Source organism: Antechinus flavipes, chromosome 1, assembly GCF_016432865.1.
Source record: "Antechinus flavipes isolate AdamAnt ecotype Samford, QLD, Australia chromosome 1, AdamAnt_v2, whole genome shotgun sequence".
Taxonomy (NCBI): Eukaryota; Metazoa; Chordata; class Mammalia; order Dasyuromorphia; family Dasyuridae; genus Antechinus; species Antechinus flavipes.
The window spans coordinates 53,711,726-53,735,161 of NC_067398.1; the positions used below are offsets into that span (position 1 = coordinate 53,711,726).

The following is a 23,436-nucleotide window of genomic DNA, read 5'->3' on the forward strand; positions in this document are numbered from 1 at the left end:
AGCAGACTGGCCATTTCTCTGTAACACGGAATCCTGGGGCACCACCAGGACTGGGCACCAACAGGCTAAGTGGCCTGCCCAGGGAGTGCTAAGGATGACTGGAATCAAGTCCATCCTAATGTGGGTGTCACATGATGCTGCCTCTGGAGGACTCTCTAATTAGGCAACTTGCTTGGTCTACTTTTACCTAAGAGTCTGCAGCTTTATTCTCTCAAGCTAACAGTCTCACTTCACTCACTACTGCATTTGGGGAAAGATTGTCCTTAATATATTTAAGTCAACTCATTTGGAATCCAGCTCCTTCTAGATAAATCATGTATGATTAAAGTCCTGTGATAATGGGATCATTAGTAATGGGACTAAATGTAGGGATTTTGTCAGAATTTGTTATTTCAAATATGAAAAACAAAAACTTCCCTTACAATTCCAATAGCACTTTAATCCAATTAAAGTGATTCACCAGGCTGCCCCAAAGCAGCAGAATTCCTAGGGTGTTTCATAGTATCAGCATTCTCATGACTTGCATTTCTTTAATGACAACAAGGAGCTCTCACCTCACAAGAAAAAGCAAGGGGGCAGAAATCAATATTCTTAAAAGTCAAGTTCTTCCTGAAGGAGGGAGTCTAAGGATGTTGAATGGCTTATGTTACTTGCTTATAATACGAGAGCATATCGTCCAGACTCTGGTAAGGGGGGCTGGGGGCTCGTCCTGGGTAATTAGGGGAAGTCTGGGAGGAGGGTTCATTGCTCTTGCTAAAGCCAAGTCCCGAAGTGTCATGTGAAGGTCCAGATCGGTTCCAAGGCTGGCCACTGAAGTTACCAGTTCTCTTCTGGTTAGAAAAGTAATCCGATGGTGGGGCAAACTCAGGATCTCTTTCAGCCCTGAGATCTGATTGCCTCTTTGACCAGTGTCCAAAAGAAAATTCTATTAAAAAAAAAGAAAAAAGACAACAATTTTTAAGAGTTCTTTTACTCCCCAAAGACTATGAAATATTCTTTACCTCAAAAGGAATTTGATAAGGAATTTTAGAATCCAGAAACTTACATAACTTGTCTAATCAGATTATGCGTTACAAAGAATTTCTATAAACTATAAGTAGCTATAATAACGTAAGGTATTCATTGAAACATCTTAAGAACCAGATTGGCTCCCTTTCACAGGTATAGCTGGGAAGAAATCTTTTACTAGATGAGAAATAGAGACATTCTCAAAAAAAAAAAAAAAAAAAAAAGATTTTTTGGGAAAAAAGAAATTAAAATTAAAAAAAAAAAAAAACCTCTTGCTCTTAAAAACTGCAAATTAAGCTAAGAAAGGAAGTGGTTGGGGAAAAACAATTGCTGCCTTAACTATCTATGAGGATCTGATATTTAAGTATAAAGCACACTAACACAAGACAGGGAGTTTAGTGGATTTTCAAGGGATAGAGACAATTCCAAAAGAAATGCAAACTATTAACAATGAGAGACTATTCAAAAATATTAATGATAAGGGGGAAAAAATAAATTTCTCCCCCAAAAAAGTAAAATTAAAAAATAAGAGAAATGCAAAACTAAGCAACACTGGTCCTGACATCTGAGCATCTGGGCCCCAATTCCATTACAAACATTCTTCTACCTGTGTGAGCTTCAGCAAGTCACTTAACCTACCTCCCTGGGCTTCTGTCTCATCCCTTGTAGAATGAGGGGTTTAGACTCATATTAGGCTTCTGGGGCCCTTCAAATTCTACATCTATGATCTGATCAAACAATAAGTATTTATTAAAAATCTACCACGTGCCAGTATTTCTTAAGTACCTACGATGTGCCAGGGCCAATGAACTTGGCGATTTAGAAAGAAGACAAAACATGAGAATAATCACCATTGGATGGATTGCCACAAGACAGGAATACTAATTGCACTGTGGGTAAAACTGTGAATTGGTCCACCTATTCTGGAAAGCAATTTGCTAAGAAGCTGACTATAACATCCATACCCTTTGATCAAGAGATCCCAGTGCTAACTTCCACACTAGTGGGGATCTAAGGGAAAGAGGGCAAAAGTCTCATAAATACCAAAACAATCATAGCAGCGTTTCTGTAGCAGCGGAGGGGTATGAACATAGTCTTTCCCAAATTGGGACTGGCTCAATAACCTGTGGCTCATGAAGGTCACAAACACCATGGAGCTTTCAGGGGGCAAAGCTGAATAATCAGAGCCAGAAAGTCAAATGTGAGGCAGCAACGACATCAATGAAAAGAAGGAAGAGAAATGAGGAGACTGAATGCTGGCCATGACAGGCCCAGCAGAAAGAAGGGAAAACAGCCAGTAGAGCAACAAGTATTAAGTGCTTGCTGTGTGCCAGGTCCTTTCTCCCAAGGCGTGGGACCAGGGCTGTGGAACACAGAATACAGCTGGACTGGGCTGATGGGTTAGTTTGGCAGAATGGATGGATGGTTTTTTCCTCCTCTTCCCCCCTCCCCTCCCATTCTTTGATACAAAGGGCAGATTGCTGGGGAAGGGAAGAGAGTGGGATATATTTGCGGATATCAATAAAATATTTGGGACAGCTAGGAGGTACAATGGATAGAATGCCGGGCTTGGAGTTCCAGTCTGATCTCAAACACTTCCTAGCTCTGTGACCCCAGGCATGTCATTTTCCCTTGTCTGCCTCAGTTTCCTCATTGGTAAAATGATCTAGAGAAGGGAATGGCAAAACACTCCATTTACTTAGACAAGAAAACCACAAATGGGGTCACAGAGTGAAAAGTGACTGAAACAAGTGAACAACAAAAATAACTATTAAAAAATAGAAAACGCGCTGTATTATTATCTGCATGGAAAACCAAAGCCCTACACCAGTGCTTTGTCACAGCATAGAGGTATTGGCAAACCTGGGTGTGGGATCCCTGAGATCCAGGCCCTGCCAGACAGAGAAGCTGGGAGCTTGGGGAGGTCTGAGCCAGCTAAGCTCAGACAGGGCCACGAGAGGACTGACTGTGGTAACTCATTAGCTGTCTATTAAGGCAAGAAGGAACTCTGATGTATTTACAAAGAGACTGAAATCCCTCAAGTACCATCATTATTATTTGACAGGTGTTTCACAGGCCAAACCGTGCCTGAGAGTAAAGAAGTCTAAAGTGGGAACTGCTCTGAGGCTCCATTTTTATTTCTAACAGTTTCTTCCATTGTAGTCTTGGCTCTCACTAATGGAATCTGTGTGATCTCAGGGACTTAACACATAGTTCTGACCAGAGGCATCCGCCAGGGAGGAATGCTGCCCCAGAGTGTGACCCCTAGCCTGGGGCTAGGCTCCCACAGAAAAAGGAAGGAAGCCAAAGTTCATCTGAACGAGCTGGGAGTCTTAAACCTGTCACTGAGGCCTTCCAACAGTCTTTTGAAAGCCAAGATCAGCAAGTGAAATTGGAAAAGCCTGGGCAATTGTTATGCTGAGCTTCTGCCACAGGAGGGCAGCAGGAATTAAATGATTCCTAAAATGACTTCTTGGAATGGTCTAATTTTGCAGCATTCTCCTTTTCTGGCATTGTTTCCTGGCTTTCTGGGCCTAGAAGGTCCCCAAGATTAGAAGAAGCTAAGTTGGAGGTTTGGCAGAGCTCCCCAAAAGCTCCGGAGAAGCTGCAGGGCCCAACCAGAGGGAGACCACGCAGGGCCAAAGTGCCCCCAAGAGACCAGTGACTCCGACATGAAGCATGAGGCTCCCGTCGGCCTTCTCACCTTTTCCTCGGTCCCACTCTCGGACGTAAGGGACACCTGCCTTGGTGTCTTTTCTTTCTTGGATGAGGACCTCCACTTTGCTCCTTGGGGCAGCTGGAGGCACTTCTGGCTCTGGTGGAGGGGGCCCAATCACCACTTCTGCTTGGGAGGGGGGAGGGAGGAAGGAGTAGAAAGCACAACATAATTATAAAATTTAAGTTACATCAGTTTATCCCTTTGGAAAAAAGTTCACAAAATCAAATATACTAATATCAAGATAAAAAAAAAAACAAACCAGAAATTCCTCAAATAATTCATTGACACCAAAAGCTTTTAGTTCTAACCCTTTCTTTTTTTAAAATAAAAAAGTTTAAAAAACCATTATTTATTTTTAACATTCTCTTAAAAATTTTTTTTGAGTTCCACATTCTTTCCCTCCATCCCTTCAACTGAGAAGGCAATATGTTATCAATTATACATGTGAAATCATCCAAAACATTTCTGTATCAGCCATATCACAAAAAAGTACAAGACGAATAAAGAGAGTGAGGAAATTATATTTCCATTTGCAGTCAGAGTTATCAATATTTTTCCTCTGGAAATGGATAGCATTTTCCACTATGAGTCCTCTGGAACTGATTAGGACCTTGGAATAGATCAAGAACTGAATATTTCACAACTGATCATCACTACACTATTGCTGTATCATCATCACTACTGCATCACCTCCTGGTTCTGCTCATTTTACTCTGAATTTGCTTACAGAGATCTTCTGAAACCATTCCTTCAACATTTCTTATTATACAATAGTACTCCATTACAATCATAAACCAGAACTTGTTCAATAATTCCCCAATTTATGGATATGGTTCTATCCTTTTCTTATGTGGGGAAATAAAAGGAAAGAACCCTAGAATAGGGTTCACTCTATTCATTTGGAGAAAGGGAGGAGGAGGAGTAACACTGTGAGGACTCCTCACCAAACCCCTACATAATAATATGTATTTAAAGATAGTGCTTTAGGAACTGTGGAGAACTTGGCATGCCTAGGGATGGAGCCACTTTTACTATGATAAGAAATTACTGAAATTCCTACAATTTCCCCAAAATTTTGTCCAAGCTGGATGGAATTAATTTAGCCTATACAAGAGTAAAATATGTGTGGAAACACACACACACACACACATGCACGTGTGCATGCACACGTTCTACCTAATTAGCACTGAAGTGACAGTAAAAGTCTGTCACAAATGACTTCCATTTGATTTAATGACTTCCATTAGATTAATCAAAATATAAACTGTAATTACACATTTAAATGTATACAACTCAGATTGCTTTTTATAGTTGATTATAAAGGAATGTTCACTGTTAAAACTTACTTATTTTTAAAATATCAGTATTTCCCCATAGTGACTAATGCTATGTTTGAGAATTTTACTTTTTTCCTTATTTTTTAAATGAATCTTCAACTTTGCTTATTCTACATTATTAATTTTTAAAAAAAAGTTGTTTCCTTTCTCAGAAACTCTAACATGACGTTTCATTTACCAACTGTTTCAATAAAACACTGAAACTTTTCCTTTACAGCTCAAAGATACAGAACTGGACATACCTGCAGCCTCTTCTGCAGGCCCGTCACCCGTCAACTTCTTCATCTTTTTCTGCCTCAGTTTTGCAAGTCTGGCTTCCAGCAAAGCCTTTCTTTTTTCTTTGATGTTTTCCCTTCTGGTTCTTTGGTCTGTAGTCTGAATAAATGGATTTTTTTTAAAGTGTTAAAAATGAAGCCTACATTTAAATGATTAGAGGAAATACTATTTTCATCTTTTGAAAACTTCCAAAAAGAACTCAGATTACACAAGATAATTGTATTCATCAACATACTCAACTTTCATATGCAAAGGTATAAAACAGAAAATTTCAGAGTCAAAGGGACCACAGAGAATGTATCATGTATCCAAAAAAAAAAAAAATCTTTATAATAGCCCTAAAAAAAACTTGGTCATCTGGCTTCTATGTTGTGCGTGTGTGTGCGTGTGCACATACGTGCACACCCTAACTCTTAAACAGACAATTCTTACTTTATGTAAATTTGTATTACACAAATTTCGAAGTTGCATAAAGAATTCTGAAAGAAATCTGCATTCCCCCAAAACACCTATGTTAATTTTACTACCTAGGTCTGTGCTCTCTCCCTCCCTCCTTCCCTTTCTTTTTTTTTCTGTTCCTGGCTTGGCATTCTGTGATCTCCTACCCCAACACAGAAAAAAGACAAACCCTTCCAAGTGAACAGAAGAATGGTCCCAGGAAGACCGCCCCTGCTGCCACCTTCTGAGCCTTTGGCTGGCAGGTCTGCTACTCCACCTGCCCCATCCCACCTGAACACGTGTCTCATGACCCCATGTTACCTGTCCTCTCCTGTCTATCTCTATGTCCAGCCCCCATGTGTCTGCTCCAGTGTGGATTTTCTTCTTGGTTCCAGCCAGATCCCCATGTGGTGGCTGGCTGTGGCTCCCATGTGTCTCTTCCTGCTCTTACTTCTCTTTCTCCAGTCCCAACATGTCCTTGAACTATGTACTGACTTCATTCCTTCCTCCACTTTTCCCTCCCTTGCTTCCCTACCTCCACAAGCATTGCATAAAATTTGCTTTATGTAGATCTGCAGAATGGCCCATTTACTTAAAGCAAGAACAGTCTGCGGGTCCACATGTGTAGATACCTATATATATATGTGATATGTGTGAATGAGTGTGTATATATGTATGTATACACACACCCATGTACATAGACATGGGTAATGTGTATGTGTGTGCACGTGCATGCATACACACAACTGGACCCACTTTTGAAGAACTTTAATTATTAAGCAGTTTTTCCTTACATCATATTGAAATTTGTCTCCCTTTTTTACACACTGCTTCTGATTAACGTTTTGTTCATCACAACTATGTGAGGTCGATAGTTCAAATATCATCCTATTTTATGGCAGAAACTAGGGGGTCTAAGCAACTTTCTTAAATCTACCCAGTTAGGATGTGCTACAGCCTCCCTTTGTCCCTATTATCCCCCCCTTCAAATATTTAAAAAGAGCTGTCCTCGGTCTGCTAGGTCTAGGGTGTGCTATGGGGCGTGATTTATTCCCCAGGCCACCCTGGCGATTTCCCCCCAAGCCTTCCCACGTGTGAACCCCAGAATGGTCCCTTACTCCTAAGGGGCTGGCCACCCACCCACCTCCAGACAAAATACTTCTGTTAACGGAGTCCAAGGCTGCATCAGCTTCAGGGTCCCCAAGACCCCCCACTGTCCTGCACACGCATAGCTGCCTCCCTGGGCCCCAGACGACGGCTGGCCACACATCCTAACTGCCCCACCTGTTAGCAGTGGTCACTGGATCCCTACCTGGCACTGCCCACCAGCTTCACATCACATTCTAAAAACAAACTCCAACCAATCAGCTGGTTTGTGTCACCGTCGGTGTCACTTTCACATTTCAAACTTCTGTGCAAGCCTGGCCAAGTGGTGCTGTGCAGCGGGTGTTACGGCTCAGAAGGTGAGCGGAGGAAAGTCTAGCTCAGGACAGGTGGCTCTCTTTAAAATGATACCAACAGTGGCTGGAAAGCTCCTCTGTATTCTCGTGAGATGTGATTATTTGGGTAAGCAGTGAAAATGTAACAGCCTGGGCCAGCTTGGGACATTTACATGTGACAGAGGCCGTGGCTAGGGATCTTTCTTTGAGTTGCCCACATATCTGTAATGCTCCCCCAGCAAAATGAGAAGGAAAACCTGCCCACAGAAACCTGGCTGTCTGCTCTGGCCCTCATACCTGCTCTCGTAGCATTTCTAAAGTCTCCATTTGCTTGTTTCTCAGTGTTTTGTCTCGGGCAAAGGCAAAATATCCAACACCAAGTTGTCGGGCCTCTGAAATAAAAACCAAAGAAGAAATCATGCTTTCTTGATTTAAATGAAGGTTCAAATTGAACACTCAATTTCCTAATAAAGCCAAAAAGGAAAAGACCAGTGCCTAAGTAAAGACAAAAAACAAACAGAATTTTATATCTAATATCAATATTGCTTACAAAAACGAAGAGATACAATAGAGACCAATATTAATCTGCAACCATGGAACTTTCCCATTTCTCTAAGGTTACAAGTCTACAGGCTTCCTTCTGATTAGAAGATTTTCTACAAAACTCCTTGATCACTTTTTAAGGGCAATAAAATAAATATAACAGGACATTAGCTGTCTTCTCTCCTTCCCATGCCCGATTCCATTCACAGTTCAACAGGATAAAGGTCAATAAAAACATTACCATTTTCTCGAATGTCCTCATAGTGAACAGGTCCTACTGGTCTGCTCAGGGCCTCCTTCTCTTCCTCCTCCCACTGTTGTCGCTGAAGCTCTCTTCTCATATCTTCAGACAACAGAGTTTTGTCAGTAACATATCTAGTTAAGTGAATAAGAAAACAAGAATAATTCAAATACAAATTTTTGTGCCACAATTCAGAGCTGAAATATTTTCTTATGATAAATTCGGAGTTCCCAGAAAGCATTTCATTTGGAAAGGTGACAAACAGGGCTGTGAGATTAAGGCATTGTACACTTCATGAGACAAGACACAGACTTAGAGCCAGATGGGCCCTAAGCCGTGGAGTCCTAGAGGAGGAACCTCTGAAGGCTCGGAGGGCAGTTACTCCTTCTAAGATTATCCTTCATTGCTCTACAGCAGAGCATGTCACACAATGGCTTTGTCAGGCTGGAAGAGGAGGCGTAGCTATTGAAATTTCTATTTTTAGTACCACCAAGGCAGTTTATAGTTCTTCCATGTACACTTACAGCTTTCCATTAAGATTTCTATCCATTTCTATCAGGCCTGGCAAATCCTTCTTCATACAGCGTCTAGAACGGCCTAAAGAATCCACATAATCGACCCTGAAAGGAGAAAAAATAATCATCAGCAAGATTCTGTGATTTCAGGTTTATGCCTTTCTAAACCAGGAAGCTGGTGCTAGGGAAGAAAATGTGGTAAAAGAACAAACAAAATGTAAAGCTGACCCACGACAGATTTATTATATACTAATCTCATGTGTAGAAGTTTTATAGAATCAGGTCTCTTATAGCTCTAATTTTTAACAAATATTGTTACTTCAAGACTGCTCAAGCACAGAATAGGATGGATATAAATTTCCTAAACTGTCACATTCACTTGCTTAAGTTAATTCTACATGCCTAAAGTTTTCAATCAGCTTATTCTAAGCTACATGTTCTTCCCCACAGTGGAGAGTCCCAGGATTAGAGTTAGGAGAGAGGAAACACTCCATCTCAGAGAGCCTGTTTCCCCATTTGTAAAGTGGGAATAACACTAGCATCATCACCTGCACTGAACTGTTGTAAAGGAAGTATTTTACAAAGGGATGGGGTTAATGTTTATTACTGAATCAGTGCTTTCCCATTTTTACACAGTTAAGAGGATTTTATTATTTTTTAAGTTGTGACATTAAAAAGCAATATTCAGAGGCAGCTAGGTAGTGCAGTGGATAGAACACCAGCCCTGAAGTCAGGAAGACCCAAGTTCAAATCTGGTCTCATACACTTAACACTTCCTAGCTGTGTGATCCTGAGCAAGTCACTTAACCTCAACGGCCTCAGCAAAAGAAAAAAGAAAAAGAAAAGCAATACTTAGTATCCTTAAAAACTTCTTGGACAACAAGTTCTTTTATCTTCCTTTAATTCTGGCTCTTTTTTCTTATTTTTGACCAATTTAAAAAATTTTAAAATAGAACTGATACACACACACACACACATCATATATATATATATATGATGTGTGTGTGTGTGTGTGTATCAGTGTATGTATATATTTATATATTTTGGGGTGCACAATTTGATCACTGCACAATTGATTCAAAGCTGATCTTAAAAGATCACCAAATCAAACTCTCTTATTTAACAGATGAAGAAAAGATGGCTCAGCAAGACTTGGCCAAAGCCATACAACAGTTAGTGGTGGAGCTGGGGCTAGAATCCAATCTCCTACCTCCAGGTTCCTACAATGATAAACTGATCTCCACTGAAAACATTAAACTTGATTTATGATGGGATTGACAGGATTAAAAAGAAAATTTCAAAAGATTATAAAGCTGTGAAAGACAAAAATTCTCTAGGAGCACAGACACAGGGCCGGGCAGGGCCTGAGGGGTGATCTGGCCCATCTTCTTCATTTCACAGACAGGGAAACTGCAGTCTGAGGAGTTCAGGTAGCATGCCAAAGGTCATACAGGCCATTCTCAGTGGCAAAATTTGAATCCAGGTCCTTTAACCTAGAATTGGTGTTCTTTCCACTGCCCCAAGCCCCTCCCTAAACTTGTGTGACATTTGTGTTCTACATCTCAGCAGAGACAAGGTTGTTGGAACTATGGCGAGAGAAGAGATCTGGGTGCAATAGCTGCCACAGACACACACTGGCTTGCTCCTCTGGGCAAGTCACTCAAACTCCTCAGGGTCTCAGGCATGCCCTCCTTGAGGCCGGGTCAGTGCCTATTCTGGAGCAGCTGGGACAGTGCTGGGGACAGTACAGAATTCCAGAAGGTAGAGGTGGGAAGGGCCTGAGAGATCACCCAGTGACCAGACTCTAGTTCAATTTCCTCAATTTCCAAAGGAGGAAACAGACTTCCAGCAGTTAAATGGCTCATAGAAGGTCACAGAGCTGGCAGGGACAGTCAGGACTGGGACCCAGATCTTTTAAGACCTAATCTTGGGCTTCTATTACACCAGGGCAAGACCTCAATCAATACTTACGGATTCACTAACTGGTTAAAAAGTTATGCTCTATACATACTCAGGGATGCAGCTCTGAATTCTTTAAATGTTCTTTCTTCCCAACATGTTTGTAGCAAATACTCAGATTAAGATCTCAATATTCAAACCATGAATTAAAAACAGAATGAGAATTCATCATGGCAGCCCTAAGCTGATTACTACAAGAAATAAACCCTCTAACTGTCTAAGCAGTTTCCTCTTTTAATGAATAAACGGAAAAAGAAAAAAAAAAGATCTTGCCAGATGGCCTTCATCATTATTTACAGTATCACTGCTGAAAGATTATCCACCACCTGGAACTTAACTACAGAGTACTTTTTATGAGCAATTAGAATTCTAGAGCTTAATTTAAAAACAAAAAGGCGTTCAGAAATGCTGGTAAAGCAGCTCCTTTCGCCATATGGTGGCATGCGACACCTTCAATTGTCCCCCAAACTCTTCAGATCACTGAAAGTTGCTTGTGATCATATGGCATTAATAAAAGAACAATGGCATTAAAACTTTCAAAGCAGATGAGGTTTCTGTGATGAATATCACTCCTGGGGAAGTTGTGAAAAAGAGTTTCCAGGAGAATGGAAGTTCAGTTACTACTAGTTGAACCAACTGTTCAATCAACAAATCCTGATTCTATGAGGAACTGCTGGTCACAGGGAGATAGGAAACTGTACCTATCTACCCTCAAGAAGCATAAAATCAAAATGAGGAAATGAGGGATATGCATGTGAAAAGATGGCGAAGAATCCCAGGAATTAAATGAGTGTTGGTACAGTTAAATGCTGTCAGTCGTGAGAGGAAAGAGAGGGATGTTAGCCAAGAGGCAGAGACAGGTACAGAAGGACAAAGAGAATGAGAGCAGGTCTGGGCAGAATGGTTCTGGAGGGCTTTGACACAGAAGAGGATTAAAGAATAGTTGAGTAAAGGGAAAAGAATGGGGACAATACCACAGGCTGGGGTTTTCCCCACCATAATTCTTGTTGGATAGTATGCATCTCCTTTTAGCAGCTCTTTAGACAAAGGTAAGTATTTTAAAGTTTAATTGACAAAATGTACTCCAAAACAGCAACATCCCCCTTGAAAAAAACACATTAAACTTGTGTTTTTACATCAATGTAAAAAAAAAAAAAAACTAGGAAAGTGAAATTTAAATAGTAAGGGATAACTGTTTATGTTCATGTGAATTTATGTTCGAATTCATGTTATGTTCATGTAACTTTTTTGTTTTTTAAACAACTTGACTTAACTTGATTAAGGAAAAAAAGAATGCAATTTCTGATCCATTTTCAGATTTTTTTTTAAACTTCCACTTAATTTCTACAAGGACCTATACATTATTAATATTTTATAACTGCAGCTAGCATTCATTGTCTGGAAAAGATATCTACTAATGGTGATAGTTCAATAAAGAAGAGAAATAAAGCAGTACCCATAGTAGAAGGAATAGAACAGTCTAGTTCTGACCAAATAATCACTTTTGTATTTGCTTTTTCTTCAAAACACATTTTTTTTTCTGTGTGCAAAACTGCTGTAGAAAGCTATGTAATATGTGGTAGACAGATACAAAGGGAAGACATGTTTACTTCTGTAATTACCCATTCTAGTCTTAATTTCACTTAGATTGAGAGACTCATTCACAAAGGAATTCTAAGGTGAAAAAAGTTAGGAGGAACGAGTAAGGTTGCAATGAAAGCCATGATATTGAAAGAACATCATGAGAAGAGAGGGGAAAAAGAGAATGACATGCGATATGAGTAGCTAAATACCACAAACCATTCTTCACTGGGGTCTTGGGGAGGAGGTATATCAGCTTCAGAAAGAGCTTCATCTCCATCTTCTTCCTTTCCTGCAGCCTCTTTAGATTCTTTGTTCAGGTTTAGGGCCTGCATTTCTCTTCGTTTGTCTATAATCTTCTGTGTGAAATCCACAAGGTACATATCTTCTGTTTCCTCATCTGAGAGAAAAAATAATTTTTAGATATGTGACATCAAAGAATACACCGAGTAGAAATCAATACAAAAGAGTTTCATTCTTCTCCACAGTGGCCAAAATTTCCCTTAGCAGTTTCAACAAACAATGCTTGCCCCTCTCCTGGTGTGCTCTTACAAAGACACAGGCTGATAGTTAGCTGTCAATTCCACTTCTGTTTTAAAAAGCACTGAAGAAAAGGCCTGTTAAGATTCCACAGCTGTCCAGTCCTGTCAATAAAGACTGACTCATGAAAGGCTCTATGCCCAGTGAGAATGTCATTGGCTAGAGAGCACAAAGGGAAAGTTTCAGAGAAACATTGGGCCAATGACAGAAGACAGAAAGTATTAGAGACAAACCAATGCAGGACAGCATCAATTTGGGGGAAATTGATAATGTCTGTACAAGACATTCACATTGAGAATAGGAAGAATCACATCACTTAGCATGTGGTGGACCTAATTTGATCTATTTTATAAACAGGTTCATTAAACTGTTTTGTATGAGATTTTGCTATATTAAATTTAAAGTTTAAGAAAGTCATAGGAATCCGATCACTCAGTAAGTATTTATTCAGACTTTTATGAATAATGCAAAGGGCTAGAGGCAGTATAAGCCCAGAGAAACACTGCACGAAACCTTCCCTGAGTGGGACACAGCACCTGGTGGGGAATGGAAACCCCTTCAGAGCCAGGACTATTTGCCTCTTTGTACTTGTGCTCCTAGTTCTCATCACAATGCCTGGCACATAATAGGTACTTTTGATTGACTGCATGCATGGAATCAGAGGCCAAAAAATATGGATGATTTTATTCAATTCCTTTTGTTGTGTATGTGTAGAAGAAGGCAAATAACAAAAGCCAAATGGATTTATGAACATTTGGCAGCTATTTCCCTATTAGTACTGTTGTTAAAAAATAAAATACATATTTCAAAAGGGTTCTAAGTGAAAGGAAAGAATCAGAAACACATCAACATCTCTCAGTTTATTCACCTAAGAAGTCTCCTTTAGTCATCTGTTCATACAATTTGGCTTTCTCTTCTAATTTTTCCCTAAAGAGAAGAAACAAATGTTAAAAAAAAAAAAAAAAATAGTACTCTGGACCATAAAACTAAACCCAAATTCACAGTTATTAAAGTTGCCGAACTACAACTGGCACTTAATGTCAAGGACATGGGAGGTTTCTATCTCTATCTTTCAGAAAAAGTGCCCATAGGCCCACTAACAAGCCTTCTCAGGAGAAAGGCAAATTACTGGTACTTAATGCATAGCCTTAACTGCCAGGAAGCTATACTCAGGTCACCTGTGGGCTGATGTCTCATCACCCCTGAGTTTATCATTACAAAGCATGCTCTTTTGGTATGAGCAATCTGCTCTTGCCAATAAGTTTATCTAGAATTGACTCAGACTGATCACTTTATAGTGTGTGAAGTACTCTGTAGTCATTATCTCATCTGATTCTCACAACCATTCTGTGAGGCTGATTGCACCACAGGTGGTCATTAGCCTCATTTTACAAACGAGGAAACTTAGGTCCAGAGAAATTAGAGCAACTTGCTTGGAGTCACAAAGCTAAGGGAAGTCAGGCTGATCCTTTCACTCTTATTCCAGCAGTCTAGACTATGGCATATTGCCTCTCTACTTATCATCTAGGACTCAATTAAGATCAGACAACTCACTGGCACTTTATCCAAAAACTGAACTGATTGCTCTATTAATTCTGGTGAGTTGTTGTTTTTTTTGTTTTTTTTTTTTTGTTTGCAGGAGCAAGCAGGATCAGGTCGGGTAGATGGTCCAAGAGTCTTTTGCCACAACTAAACTGAACCAGGATCTCAAATTTTAAACCATGCTGATTCAAGGGTAGAAAAATTTAGGGAGCAACCAAAAGAATCTCCTTTTTCTTGGAGATACCCATTTTAGTGGTATGATTTTAAATACTACTTTGTCTAATGCCTAACTCCCTCAAAGGTGACAAAAACACACATTTCCTGGGGTACAACATCACCTTGACTTGTCTAATGTCTTTTGCTCTTCAATCTTCTGTTCAGCATCTTTTTCAGCCCGTTCTGAAACACCAGCATTTTGTTTATGCCAGATACTTGGTTTCTGAAGAATTAAAAAAAAAAATCCACAACAAAATCAACATATGACTGTCAGTAAGATCACTACATAGTAGCCACAGAAGGAAAACAACTTACAAATAATTAGTCAGTGGAATAAAAAACAAACTTATGGTGCCAGATATAGTGGGAGCTCAGAGTCATTGATGTGTTAACAAAAATTTCTATACAGTCACATAGTATCATTAGTAGCATTAATCTATTCCCTAATTACAGCCTCACTGAGTACTCTAATTTTAGAAAATGACATATTTGAAGAACAATGTTCACTGAACACAGTTAACAACATAAATGAAGCTAAACTATTAAAATCTGAAGCCACTAAAAAATCTTTTAAAATAGTCTTCCTCATTACATTTTTGTCATTCTGTTGTTCCCATTTGCTATCTGTCCAGTATAATGAAGCAAATGGATTTTTATCCCTGAGATTATGTTAAAGCTATTTATTGATAATAAAACATGAATAGACATTGTTTTCTACCATCTGGGTTCAGGAAATAATACTTGTTGTTGCAACAAATTTTATACCTGTAGGTAATTAATAAATATTGTATTTCTACCTTGTTGGTTGATTTTGGTTTCCCTGTAACTCCAGCATCTTTGAGAAGTTTTTCTTGTTTGAATTCTTCTTGTTTTCGGAAAAGTTCAGCCTTAAGGTCTACTAACTAGAACAAAAATAAAAAGCAATCATCTCTAAACAAGTGAAAACACAAATAGATGAATATATAATACCATATGCAGTTATCTGGACAGCTCAATGACTCTTAGTCCATTAGTAAATATATATATATCTTGGACAAACTCAATAAGAATTTTGGGTGGAGCAGGTAGGGTGCTGTTAGTAAGCTGGGGAGCACTCAGAAAGATCTCAAGAAGTTCCCTAACACAAAACTCATTTTAATAATAAGGTTCTCAAACTAAAAACTATTAACTAGTATATGAGTGGTCCAAACAACTAATGAATACGAAAAATAAAAATCAAAATAATTCTGAAGATTGACTTGATACTCGACAAAATGATAAAATGGCAAAAGATGCAAGGTGATACTAATAGAGTAGTAGAAAAACAACTGTAGGTGGCGCTATGAAGTGACCCAATTACATGAGATTCACAGATCTCACAAGTTATATATTCCAAGGTCAAAGTTGCAAAAAAAGATCATATAAGCAACAAAATATTCAGAGTATAACTTTTTATAGTAGCAAAGAACCAAAAACAAGGTAGATGACCATAAATTAGGGAATATCAAAGCAAACTGTGGCACATGAATGTAATAAAATATTACTGCTCTATAAGAAATGATTATACACAAGAGATACACAAGAATACATATTTCAATTGATACAAACAGATAAGAGTCAGGAGACAACAAACACAAACCAAGCATCATGGAAATGGAAAGAATAACAATAACAACACAATGCTGAATATAATGACTGAACTTGACCACAGCAGAGGTGAGGGACTAGGAACACAAAACATCACATTTATCAGAGGTATCAACCTCTGATAATATGTTAGTTTTGCTGAATTGCTTCCCCCTTTTAAATTCCTTGTTACAAAAGAGGACTTGTTGCATAAGGGAGAAGTATTCAGAAAGGAATTTGAAGATGATGGGGGAAAAAAATTATACCAAGCACAATTTTTTTTCAACTTTTTATAATTGGAACTTCAAATTTAATTTTATAATATATGCTCACTTTTCCTTTAAGTTCCTCCCCTTTTATGTAACAAAAAAAAAAAAAAAGAAATTATAATATGGTATCAATTCATTTATGATCATTTTTAAAAATAACTTTTTATTGACAGAACCCATGCCAGGGTAATTTTTACTAACATTATCCCTTGCACTCACTTCTGTTCCGATTTTTCCCCTCCCTCCCTCCACCCCCTCCCCCAGATGGCAAGCAGTCCTATACATGTTAAATATGTCACAGTATATCTTAGATACAGAAGGTAGAAATGACCCAGGAAAAAAAACCAAAATGCAAACAGTTTACATTCATTTCCCAGTGTTCTTTCTTTGGGTGTAGCTGCTTCTGTCCATCCTTGATCAATTGAAACTGAGTTAGATCTCTTTGTCAAAGAAATCCACTTCCATTAGAATACATCCTCATATAGTATCATTGTTGAGGTATATAATGATCTCCTGGTTCTGCTCATTTCACTCAGCATCAGTTCATGTAAGTCTCTTCAAGCCTCTCTGTATTCATTCTGCTGGTCATTTCTTGCAGAACAATAATATTCCATAACATTTATATACCACAATTTACCCAAACATTTTCCAATTGATGGGCATCCATTCATTTTCCAATTTCTAGCCACTACAAACAGGGCTGCCACAAACATTTTGGCACATCCAGGTCCTTTTCCCTTCTTTAGTATCTCTTTGGGGTATAAGCCCAGTAGTAACACTGCTGGATCAAAGGGTATGCACAGTTTGCTAACTTTTTGGGCATAATTCCAGATTGTTCTCCAGAATGGTTAGATCCGTTTACAACTTTACAACAATGCATCAGTGTCCTAGTTTTCCCGCATCCCCTCCAACATTCATCATTATTTTTTCTATCATCTTAGCCAATCTGACAGGTGTGTAGTGGTATCACAGAGTTGTCTTAATTTGCATTTCTCTGATCAACAGTGATTTGGAACACTCTTTCATACGAGTGGAAATAGTTTCAATTTCATCATCTGAAAATTGTCTGTTCATATCCTTTGACCATTTATCAAATGGAGAATGGCCAAGCACAATTTTTTAAAACTATCTTTGTCTTTGTGATCCTCTATGACTTTAAATCATGGAAAACCAAGCTTTTCAAAGAATCAAACCCAAAAAACAATGGGGAAATCCCTAGCAAATATAAGTAGGCTATATCACATTAGTGAGACAGTGACAGCTTGTGTCTAAGAAGTGGCATGAATAAATATATTTGATCTAGAAAATATAGGGATAGGAACAGAAGCTCAGATTTCATAGAATTCTAGATGAAAAAATTCCCTCTATCAATGTAAAGTGATATTTTTGCTCCAACTTCCAGTTTTAGAATTATCTAGAGCACTGAGAGATGTGAACTGAGGCTTTCCTGGCTCCTTGAGGCCAGCTCTTCTCTATGCAACACCATGCTCTGATATGGCAAGAATAACAAAAAGACACCCAAGTGTTCCACTGCTACTCATTACAGGCTTAAAAAAATCAAGAGAATGGCTTTTAATGCATTAGGCAGATACTATTCGGAAGAGTTGTGGAAGAACATAAACATAAACAAAAACCCCACAGGAAAGAATATTAATTGCTATGATGTCCACTAGTGGAGATTTTATATTCATCAAAACATTTAAAATAAGTAAATGAAATAAATACACTTGAGAGTGGCTAATGAAATAAACGAGATCTCTGATGCGGTTGTTGACTAGAGATAACATGGTAGTGGAAAAAGAATCAGATATGAAATCAGAAGACCCAGGCTTCAGTCATTTGGTGTCATCACTAAATAGTTCTATGATCTTGGGTAAATTACATGACATTTTGGGCTTAGTTTTGCAAAATAAGGGAATTAAACAAATGGACTCAAAGGACTTTTCCAAGACTTATAGGATTCCATATTCTCTTGCCTTTCTATCTTCATCTACATCTTTTTCCTATCCTTAGGAGCTTCTGAAAAGTTTTTTTTTTTTTTTAATTTTGACAATCAGTTTCTATTTTGGGAAAAAAAATATCTCTAATGTCACTTTCCAGAGTAAAAGACAATTTCATCTTCAGAATCTAATTTTCCTTACAGATGTTAAGCTTTCACCTTTTCTTTTATGCTTTCCCTACAACAAATTCTTCAATCACAAGGGCATAATCATACCTTTAAATGACACTTAGAAAGCATCACAAGATTTAGAATTGGAAAGGAATGGGAAGGTAATTCAGTTCAATAGGTTCATTTTTCAGATTCTATTTTCTAATATTATGCTGTGAGAATCTAGGCTCCAGACTATATGTAGAAATCCATGACCCTCCCTACCTGTTTACCGGAGCTGAACTTTGTTGGGATTTTCTAGGTTCTACCCTCCAGAGGTTGAGCCTCCTCAAATCCAAGGCTACAGCATTTGACATTGTTAACTACTCTTTCCTCCTGGATATTCTCTCTCCTTTGGGTTTTCATGGTTACTTCTCTTTGTTCTACCTGCTGACTGCTTTGTCTCAGTCTCTTTTGCCGGACAGCCGTCCGTGTCATGTCTATGGAGTATATCCCCAAGGTTCTGTCCTGGGATTACTTCTCTTTTCCTAGATGTTCTTACTCATCCTTAGTTTCTCTTTCTCCCAAGTACCAGCCTGTTATTGGACATAAATATCTGGACTTCAGTAGGCATCTTAAACTCAGGTGATAAAACAGAGCTCATCTTTCCCCTCAAACCCTATCTTCTTCCCAACTTTCCTACTATTACTGCAGCTAATCCCAACTCTAAGATTACCCTCAACTCCAATCTCTCACTCACCCAAAATAACCAATCATTTGCCAAATCTTGTCATTTCTTTTCCTACAATATCTCTCTTAGGCATTTCCTTCTCTATACTCACAGTCATTACATTGTTTCAGGCCTTAATCATCTCTTGCCTGGACTCCTACAATAACGCTTTACATTTGTCATTTGTGTTCAGTCTTTCCCCACCACATAATCTATTCTCCATTTTGAAAGCTATCCTTATGATCATGACATCCCTGTTGTTATTTAATAAATTCCAGTGGCTCCCTCTTACCTCCAAGATCATATATAGAGTCTTTTGGCATATAAAATTCATCACAACTTGGTCACTTCCTATTCTTCCAGTCTTCTTACAACCTTCTTATGACCTTCCGCACTTGAGACAATCTGACTGGATTACCTGGTGTTTCTCAAACTTTACTTCACACCTCTTTAGCTGGTACTGGCTATTCCCATGGTATCTAGAATGCTTTTACTTCCAAAATCACATTTTTAGAGCCCTTAGCTACCTTCAAGACACAGCTCAAAGGCCTTATTCTTGCATAAGTTTTTCTAGGTCCTCCCAGGTTCCCCCCTATCCCTTCCACTGATTTTATATTTATCTTGTATATTAAGATTTTCATGTTGCCTGCTACATTAGAACAGAAGCTCCTTAAAAGCAGGAGCTATTCTTGATTTTTCTTTGCATTATCAGCATTTAGGAAAAACGATAGTATAGAACAAGCACTTACCAAATGCTTACTGATTGACTGAAATGTGGAATCTATGAGGTAATGCCACTGGAGACTTTCAAGCCTTTTCATTCCTTTTCAGGGATGTAATAGTGGAGATTTCAAGCACAGATTGGATAAGGTAGTAGCTGAGGTGTTTTCTGACTTATTACTCTGTAATCTGAACTACAAAAAGGACCTCTCTACTTGAATCATACATTAAAAAGCTAAGACAAGAAGGGCTTAGAGGAACTTTTGACTAACCTAAGATCATAGAAAATAAGAAATAGAAATAAAAAAGATAAGTTTTAATCCTAATTAAATTTTCATTTTCAGTTTAAGATTTTAATCTTCTACTTATTTACTGAACATGGGCAAATTATTTTATTTCTTTGGGCCTTAATTTCCTTACCTAGGGAACAAATGAGCCCAACTAGATAACTGTCTGAGATTTCTCCCAGTTTTAAACAAACAAAAATTCAGGAGGTTTAACACTAGTAGACTAAAAGCTTAATGAATCAATTATATGTCAGTCAAAAAAAACCAATGGGAGGGATGTTGGGCATGGAGAGAGGAATAAAGTGATAACGCTGTGGTACTTTGACTCCTTCAGATCACAAGATACTCTGTCCAGGTTTAGGCAAAAAGCTCAAGAAAGGTATTAAAAACTAGAGAATATATAAAGAGAACAACTAGACTGATAAAAGGCATTGAATTCATGCTTTGGAGGATCTGCAAAAAGCAATCTGTTTAGAAGTTACCATGGAAACATAGTAGTTATCTTTGAGTTTATGAAGGGTTATCATATGGAAAAGGGATTAGTTTTTTTTTTTTTTTTTTTTTTTTTCTGTTTAGCCTCAGAGAACAGACTTAGGAATCAAAGATCAAAGTTGCAAAGGGCCAAATTTAAGCTTTATGTGAGTATAAACTTCTCAAAGATATTGGCTATCAGAACCAGGAGATTATTGTATACAGCAACAGCAAGATTATACGATGATCAATTCTAATAGATGTGGCTCTTCTCAACAATGAGATGATTGAGGCCAGTTCCAATGATCTTGTGATGATGAGAGCCATCTATACCCAGAAAGAGGACAGTGAAAATTATTGATTTTTGCTTTAATTTTATTTTCTTTCTCATTTTTCTTCCTTTTTGATCAGATTTTTCTTGCGTAGCAAGATAATTATATAAATTTGTATGCCTATATTCAATTTACATATATTTCTACCTTGTTTAACATATATTGGATTATTTGCCATTTGGGGAGGGGGTGGGGAAAAACTGGAACTACACAGGAAACCAAGTTCGGAAACGCAGTTACCCAAACACTTGTAAGCCAAGTTCCGGGTCCCCGAGGGCCCTCCCCTGTGCGACGCCCACCAGGCCTCCATCACTGATTGAATCCCCGGAGTAAACCCTGCCTTTCTCCCGGGGGACCTTACCCCGGATCTTGGAGACTGAGCCACTCCGTTCCCTGATCCCGTAGCCTTGAGGGCTGAGTTGGAGTGCAGAGTCTAGACTTTAACCCTTCTATTTGCCAGCCCCAGCTTAAACTTCTCAAAGATATTGGCTATCAGAACCAGGAGATTATTGTACACAGCAACAGCAAGATTATACGATGATCAATTCTAATAGATGTGGCTCTTCTCAACAATGAGATGATTGAGGCCAGTTCCAATGATCTTGTGATGATGAGAGCCACGTTTTGCAAGGGCCAATATTGAAAAAATTGTCCTTGCATATGTTTTAAAAATAAAAAAGCTTCAATTAAAAAAAAAAAAAACAACAAAGATATTGGCTATCACAAAGGGCCTCCAGAGGCAGTTTTTCATTAGTTATTGCTATGTTCTAAGGGGATTGTTTTTCAGGTGTGGTCAGGCAAGCTGAACTCTGGAGGTCTTGCCAGCTCTGAAATTCTGTGATAGCATCACAAATTATGTCAGAAAATTTCTGAGTAGAAAGGGACGGCTGAAACAGTCTAGTCCAAACCGTATATGAATAAACAAAAATTCCCACAACATCCTCAATATGTGGTCATCTTCTTGAACACTGGCAAGCAACATGTACATCTTGGAATATTCTAGGTGAGAAATATTCCTAGTGCTCAGGAAACTCCCTCTTCTGTAATCCATTCCTTAATACTAAGGAAGGACCAGACGGAGTCCAAAGATTCATGCCAACATAATATCAACACTTGGAATAAATAAGGCATTTACACTATCCTATTTAAACCATTCTTTGAACGTCATCACCGTATGGAGACAGCTCTTAAACATGCCAGTGGAGAGCAAACTAATGTGACAAGTTTGCCAAAATGGAAAACCGTCATGTCCATCCCAAGTAATGGAAGGAAAATAGCTGTTGCCCAAGGTCCAGCCTCGCTAAATTTAGAAAGGTTAAATGTTCTTAGTTGGAAAACTCTCAGAGACTATCTAATCAACCTTACATGTCAACAGCCATACGGACAAAATTAAAGCCCACTGAAGTCTTTTACATGTTCCGAGCTGTCAAGAGCTCAAAGGGTCCTAAATCTCATGGAGTCCATCCTACCTTCTTCTTCTGTGTGGTTCTCTTCCACACCTTCGCGCAAATACTCCCTCACAGACACACCCCATGGCTGTTCTCCTAGTAAAAATCTGACTTCCTGATTTTCCTCAAAGATCCTTCAGGGCTTTGACAGACTGAGGTGAAGCAAACCCGAAGGAAGGGAGAAAGGTGGTGGCGGCAACGTTTGGTGGGAGTAACTTCCAACCCCTGATGAAAAGTGAGACCCGAGAATAAGTAAGTCAGGAAGTGTCTTCCGTCCTGGGAGATCAGCTGGGGCTGGCAAATAGAAGGGTTAAAGTCTAGACTCTGCACCCCAACTCAGCCCTCAGGGCTACGGGATCAGGGAGCGGAGTGGCCCAGTCTCCAAGATCCGGGGTAAGGTCCCCCGGGAGAAAGGCGGGGTTTACTCAATCAGTGACGGAGGCCTGGGGCGTCGCACAGGGGAGGGCCCTCGGGGACGCGGAACTTGGCTTACAAGTGTTTGGCTAACTGCGTTTCCCGAACTTGGTTTCCTGTGTTTTATTCCGTGTAGAACATTATACTTGTTATTAGCGTTATTAAGAGTTATTCTGAGAAGGGGGCTCACGTTTTCTTCAGACTGCCCACGGGGGTGTCCATGGAATAAAAAGGTTAAGAATCCCACGTCTAGTCCAAAACCTCCGTTTTACAAATGAGGAAACTGAGGCGAGGTCGCGCTTTTCCCCCTGCTCTGCCCGGAGCTTCCCCACGGTGGGGGAGAGGCTCGGGATGGAGGAGGGGACCTTGGACGGGGCGCACTCACCGAGGAGGCCGCGACGTCCAGCGGCTTCTTCCTGCGGTCCATGGTCACCGACGCCCTGCGAAGCCCCGGAACCACCAGAACCCCGAAGTCGGGATTCTCTCTCTTCCTGAGCAGTCAAAAAACAGGCGGAAGCGATCTTTTCGGTAGTGCCGTAAAGCAACGTGGAGGTAGCTTTTTCGATAATGTCGTAAAACGCCTTGGCGATTGGCCGGCACCATCTTAGGGAGGTCAAGTGTGGCACTACGGGGAAGTAGGAGAGAGGGCGGAGCTAGTGGGTGTGAAGCTAAGGCTGTTTCTGCCCGGGAACTAGGTGCTGCCTGCTCTGAACAGGT

General features: G+C 39.4%; 1 protein-coding gene across 2 annotated transcripts; it reads right to left on the reverse strand.

Moving 5' to 3' along the window:
- Positions 1–418: 418 nt before the first annotated feature.
- CCDC174 (coiled-coil domain containing 174) lies at positions 419–23,233 on the reverse strand. Of its 2 annotated transcripts, none has more exons than XM_051982938.1 (11): positions 23,105–23,233; positions 15,152–15,256; positions 14,477–14,577; positions 13,465–13,523; positions 12,276–12,456; positions 8,526–8,621; positions 8,002–8,135; positions 7,515–7,609; positions 5,307–5,439; positions 3,713–3,853; positions 419–925 (listed from the first exon to the last, which is right to left on the reverse strand). In XM_051982938.1, the coding sequence occupies exons 1-11, from the start codon at positions 23,144–23,146 to the stop codon at positions 642–644; spliced, it is 1,371 nt and encodes a 456-aa protein (XP_051838898.1). In that variant the 5' UTR covers positions 23,147–23,233; the 3' UTR covers positions 419–641. The 2 variants fall into 2 exon arrangements, with proteins under 2 accessions (XP_051838898.1, XP_051838903.1); XM_051982943.1 differs by having other exon boundaries at positions 3,713–3,850; positions 23,105–23,232.
- Positions 23,234–23,436: the final 203 nt, after the last annotated feature.

What these genes read in the sequence shown, in the direction of transcription:
- CCDC174 (XM_051982938.1), bottom strand. Translation starts at nt 23,146, where the DNA reads ATGGACCGCAGGAAGAAGCCGCTGGACGTCGCGGCCTCCTCG. An exon ending in AAGACATTAGACAAGTCAAG is followed by an intron (nt 13,524 to 14,476) that starts GTGATGTTGTAC and finishes TCTTCTCTTTAG; the next exon opens with GGAAAAATTAGAAGAGAAAG. An exon ending in TAGAAATGCTACGAGAGCAG is followed by an intron (nt 5,440 to 7,514) that starts GTATGAGGGCCA and finishes CCATTTATTCAG; the next exon opens with ACTACAGACCAAAGAACCAG.